The 5,470-nt window shown below is 51.1% G+C and overlaps 1 protein-coding gene across 1 annotated transcript in view; it reads left to right on the top strand.

Moving 5' to 3' along the window:
* LOC133543534 (glutamine synthetase-like) overlaps nt 1–3,377 on the top strand; it is a 12,278-nt gene extending 8,901 nt beyond the window's left edge. Inside the window, exons 5-6 of the mRNA XM_061888146.1 lie at nt 1,346–1,545; nt 2,996–3,377. Of these exons, the coding sequence (XP_061744130.1) occupies nt 1,346–1,545; nt 2,996–3,314 (519 nt within the window). The 3' untranslated portion in view covers nt 3,315–3,377. The remainder of the gene's footprint in view (nt 1–1,345; nt 1,546–2,995) is intronic.
* Nucleotides 3,378–5,470: the final 2,093 nt, after the last annotated feature.

Below are 5,470 nucleotides of genomic sequence, written 5' to 3'. Positions count from 1 at the left end.
CACTTACCTTGTGTTGCAGTGGGAGTTCCAGGTGGGGCCGTGTGAGGGCATCCACATGTTTCTAATGACTACTTAGGCCTACTAGGCTGGTGTACTTGATGCCACTTACCTTGTGTTGCAGTGGGAGTTCCAGGTGGGGCCGTGTGAGGGCATCCACATGTTTCTAATGACTACTTAGGCCTACTAGGCTGGTGTACTTGATGCCACTTACCTTGTGTTGCAGTGGGAGTTCCAGGTGGGGCCGTGTGAGGGCATCCACATGTTTCTAATGACTACTTAGGCCTACTAGGCTGGTGTACTTGATGCCACTTACCTTGTGTTGCAGTGGGAGTTCCAGGTGGGGCCGTGTGAGGGCATCCACATGTTTCTAATGACTACTTAGGCCTACTAGGCTGGTGTACTTGATGCCACTTACCTTGTGTTGCAGTGGGAGTTCCAGGTGGGGCCGTGTGAGGGCATCCACATGTTTCTAATGACTACTTAGGCCTACTAGGCTGGTGTACTTGATGCCACTTACCTTGTGTTGCAGTGGGAGTTCCAGGTGGGGCCGTGTGAGGGCATCCACATGTTTCTAATGACTACTTAGGCCTACTAGGCTGGTGTACTTGATGCCACTTACCTTGTGTTGCAGTGGGAGTTCCAGGTGGGGCCGTGTGAGGGCATCCACATGTTTCTAATGACTACTTAGGCCTACTAGGCTGGTGTACTTGATGCCACTTACCTTGTGTTGCAGTGGGAGTTCCAGGTGGGGCCGTGTGAGGGCATCCACATGTTTCTAATGACTACTTAGGCCTACTAGGCTGGTGTACTTGATGCCACTTACCTTGTGTTGCAGTGGGAGTTCCAGGTGGGGCCGTGTGAGGGCATCCACATGTTTCTAATGACTACTTAGGCCTACTAGGCTGGTGTACTTGATGCCACTTACCTTGTGTTGCAGTGGGAGTTCCAGGTGGGGCCGTGTGAGGGCATCCACATGTTTCTAATGACTACTTAGGCCTACTAGGCTGGTGTACTTGATGCCACTTACCTTGTGTTGCAGTGGGAGTTCCAGGTGGGGCCGTGTGAGGGCATCCACATGTTTCTAATGACTACTTAGGCCTACTAGGCTGGTGTACTTGATGCCACTTACCTTGTGTTGCAGTGGGAGTTCCAGGTGGGGCCGTGTGAGGGCATCCACATGTTTCTAATGACTACTTAGGCCTACTAGGCTGGTGTACTTGATGCCACTTACCTTGTGTTGCAGTGGGAGTTCCAGGTGGGGCCGTGTGAGGGCATCCACATGTTTCTAATGACTACTTAGGCCTACTAGGCTGGTGTACTTGATGCCACTTACCTTGTGTTGCAGTGGGAGTTCCAGGTGGGGCCGTGTGAGGGCATCCACATGGGCGACCATCTGTGGGCGGCACGCTTCATCCTGCACAGAGTCTGCGAGGACTTTGGCGTGGTCGTCTCCTTCGATCCCAAACCCATCCCGGGAAACTGGAACGGTGCCGGCTGCCACACCAACTTCAGCACCAAGGACATGCGCCGGGAAGGCGGGCTCAAGTGAGAACACCTGTTTGAGAGACTTTGTGTTCGTGTTTGAGAGACTTTGTGTTCGTGTTTGAGAGACTTTGTGTTCGTGTTTGAGAGACTTTGTGTTCGTGTTTGAGAGACTTTGTGTTCGTGTTTGAGAGACTTTGTGTTCGTGTTTGAGAGACTTTGTGTTCGTGTTTGAGAGCCGCGTCACCTTTGTGTTCGTGTTTGAGAGCTGCGTCACCTTTGTGTTCGTGTTTGAGAGCCGCGTCACCTTTGTGTTCGTGTTTGAGAGCCGCGTCACCTTTGTGTTCGTGTTTGAGAGCCGCGTCACCTTTGTGTTCGTGTTTGAGAGCCGCGTCACCTTTGTGTTCGTGTTTGAGAGCCGCGTCACCTTTGTGTTCGTGTTTGAGAGCCGCGTCACCTTTGTGTTCGTGTTTGAGAGCCGCGTCACCTTTGTGTTCGTGTTTGAGAGCCGCGTCACCTTTGTGTTCGTGTGTGAGAGCCTTTGTGTTGGTGTTTGAGAGCCTTTGTGTTCGTGTTTGAGAGCTGCGTCACCTTTGTGTTCGTGTTTGAGAGCCGCGTCACCTTTGTGTTCGTGTTTGAGAGCCGCGTCACCTTTGTGTTCGTGTTTGAGAGCCGCGTCACCTTTGTGTTCGTGTTTGAGAGCCGCGTCACCTTTGTGTTCGTGTTTGAGAGCCGCGTCACCTTTGTGTTCGTGTTTGAGAGCCGCGTCACCTTTGTGTTCGTGTGTGAGAGCCTTTGTGTTGGTGTTTGAGAGCCTTTGTGTTCGTGTTTGAGAGCCGCGTCACCTTTGTGTTCGTGTTTGAGAGCCTCGTCACCTTTGTGTTCGTGTTTGAGAGCCTTTGTGTTCGTGTTTGAGAGCCGCGTCACCTTTGTGTTCGTGTTTGAGAGCTGCGTCACCTTTGTGTTCGTGTTTGAGAGCCGCGTCACCTTTGTGTTCGTGTTTGAGAGCCGCGTCACCTTTGTGTTGGTGTTTGAGAGCCTCGTCACCTTTGTGTTCGTGTTTGAGAGCCGCGTCACCTTTGTGTTCGTGTTTGAGAGCTGCGTCACCTTTGTGTTCGTGTTTGAGAGCCGCGTCACCTTTGTGTTCGTGTTTGAGAGCCGCGTCACCTTTGTGTTCGTGTTTGAGAGCCTCGTCACCTTTGTGTTGGTGTTTGAGAGCCTCGTCACCTTTGTGTTCGTGTTTGAGAGCCTCGTCACCTTTGTGTTCGTGTTTGAGAGCCTCGTCACCTTTGTGTTCGTGTTTGAGAGCTGCGTCACCTTTGTGTTCGTGTTTGAGAGCCGCGTCACCTTTGTGTTCGTGTTTGAGAGCCGGGTCACCTTTGTGTTGGTGTTTGAGAGCCGCGTCACCTTTGTGTTCGTGTTTGAGAGCCGCGTCACCTTTGTGTTGGTGTTTGAGAGCCGCGTCACCTTTGTGTTGGTGTTTGAGAGCCGCGTCACCTTTGTGTTGGTGCAGAGTCATCGAGGACGCCATCGAGCGGCTGGCCAGGCGACACCGCTACCACATCTGCGCCTACGACCCCAAAGGCGGGCTGGACAACGCCCGGCGCCTGACGGGACAACACGAGACCTCCAACATCGAGCAGTTCTCGGTGGGCGTGGCCAACCGCGGCGCCAGCATCCGCATCCCGCGCAGTGTGGGCCAGGACAAGAAGGGCTACTTCGAGGACCGCCGGCCCTCCGCCAACTGTGACCCGTACAGCGTGACCGAGGCGCTGGTGCGCACCTGTTTGCTGAAGGAGGAGGGGGAGGAGCCTGTGGACTACAGCCAATGACACGCCCATGATCATGTCACCTGTTGCCACTTTTCTGCCCTAATAAACTTTCATTTCTATTAAGTCTCTCGCATTCATGTCACATGACCACAGCTAGCATTAGCTTAGCAGATTAGCGTCACACGCATTAGCCTAACTGGCTCACTTTTAGCTCAGCCATAATCATGCTAATATCGATAATGGCTAAAAACGCTGGCCGCTGGTGGCTAGCAGTGATGTCATGCATAACGCCAGCGACTGATGACGAGTTAGCATTCAACAATTCTGGTACTTGACGCATGTGACAATTAGCATTGTAGTAAGCTAACATTAATCTAATTTGTTAAGTCGTTTAAAAGAATACACCTCAGTGTAAGCATGCTAGTGTTAGCTTAGTACTGTTAGCTTTTTTTCTTTCGCTCATTTTGCCTATTTTTTTTACTTGGCCAAGGTGCTAACAGTTAGCATTTGAGTTCAGCCCTGGATCCTGGACTACAGCCAATGACCCGCCCTATGAACATGTCACTTGTTGCCACTTTGCTTTCAGAATAAACTTTAATTTCTACAAAGTCTGCCTTCATTCATGTCACATGACCACAGCGTGCATTAGCTTAGCATAAAATCTCCGTATATGCCAGTCAATGTCGTCGCCAATTAGCCGCTAATGTTGTCAATCATCATCACTTGCGGGAAAGACAAAAACAAACAAAAAGCCGAAGCAAACAAAAAAAAAGCTGCTCATGCTAATGCTAGCAGATTAGCGTAAAAACACATTAGCTTCAAAGCCCGCTAACAGCCTAACTAGCTAACTTTTAGCTTAGCCATAATCACGCTAATGTAGCTAGGGGCTAAAAACACTGGCAGTGATGTCATATCAGCATTCCACAAACAAAATCATTCAATTAAGTCACATCAGGTTTTTTTACAGACTACCTTGACTTGGTGTGTCCAGCGCCACCTGTGGACCAAACACTTGGCAGACGGATCAGGTCCTGCTTTCCCTACAATCATTGCTACTTAACTTGAACTTTTTAGCTAGTCTCCGATGTGAGTCCACCGAGGGGAGTCCACCGAGGACAGTCCACTGAGGACAGTCCACTAAGGAGAGTCCACTAAGGAGAGTCCACTAAGGAGAGTCCACTAAGGAGAGTCCACTAAGGAGAGTCCACCGAGGGGAGTCCACCGAGGACAGTCCACTAAGGAGAGTCCACTGAGGAGAGTCCACTAAGGAGAGTCCACTAAGGAGAGTCAACTAAGGAGAGTCCACCGAGGGGAGTCCACTGAGGACAGTCCACTAAGGAGAGTCCACTAAGGAGAGTCCACTAAGGAGAGTCCACTAAGGAGAGTCCACTAAGGAGAGTCCACTAAGGACAGTCCACTAAGGAGAGTCCACTAAGGACAGTCCACTAAGGAGAGTCCACTAAGGACAGTCCACTAAGGAGAGTCCACTAAGGACAGTCCGCTAAGGAGAGTCCACGAAGATGAGTGCACTAAGGAAAGTCCACTAAGGAAAGTCCACTAAGGACAGTCCACTAAGGACAGTCCACTAAGGACAGTCCACTAAGGAGAGTCCACTAAGGAGAGTCCACGAAGATGAGTGCACTAAGGAGAGTCAACTAAGGTGAGTCCACTAAGGACAGTCCACTAAGGTGAGTGCACTAAGGAAAGTCCACTAAGGAAAGTCCACTAAGGAAAGTCCACTAAGGACAGTCCACTAAGGACAGTCCACTAAGGACAGTCCACTAAGGAGAGTCCACTAAGGAGAGTCCACTAAGGAGAGTCCACCGAGGGGAGTCCACTGAGGACAGTCCACTAAGGAGAGTCCACTGAGGACAGTCCACTAAGGAAAGTCCACTAAGGACAGTCCACTAAGGACAGTCCACTAAGGAGAGTCCACTAAGGAGAGTCCACCGAGGGGAGTCCACTGAGGACAGTCCACTAAGGAGAGTCCACTGAGGACAGTCCACTAAGGAGAGTCCACTAAGGAGAGTCCACTAAGGAGAGTCCACCGAGGGGAGTCCACTGAGGACAGTCCACTAAGGAGAGTCCACTGAGGAGAGTCCACTAAGGAGAGTCCACTAAGGAGAGTCAACTAAGGAGAGTCCACCGAGGGGAGTCCACTGAGGACAGTCCACTAAGGAGAGTCCACTAAGGAGAGTCCACCGAGGACAGTCCAC

This window comes from Nerophis ophidion, linkage group LG26 (assembly GCF_033978795.1).
Source record: "Nerophis ophidion isolate RoL-2023_Sa linkage group LG26, RoL_Noph_v1.0, whole genome shotgun sequence".
NCBI lineage: Eukaryota > Metazoa > Chordata > Actinopteri > Syngnathiformes > Syngnathidae > Nerophis > Nerophis ophidion.
This window is presented reverse-complemented; position numbering and strand designations above follow the sequence as displayed.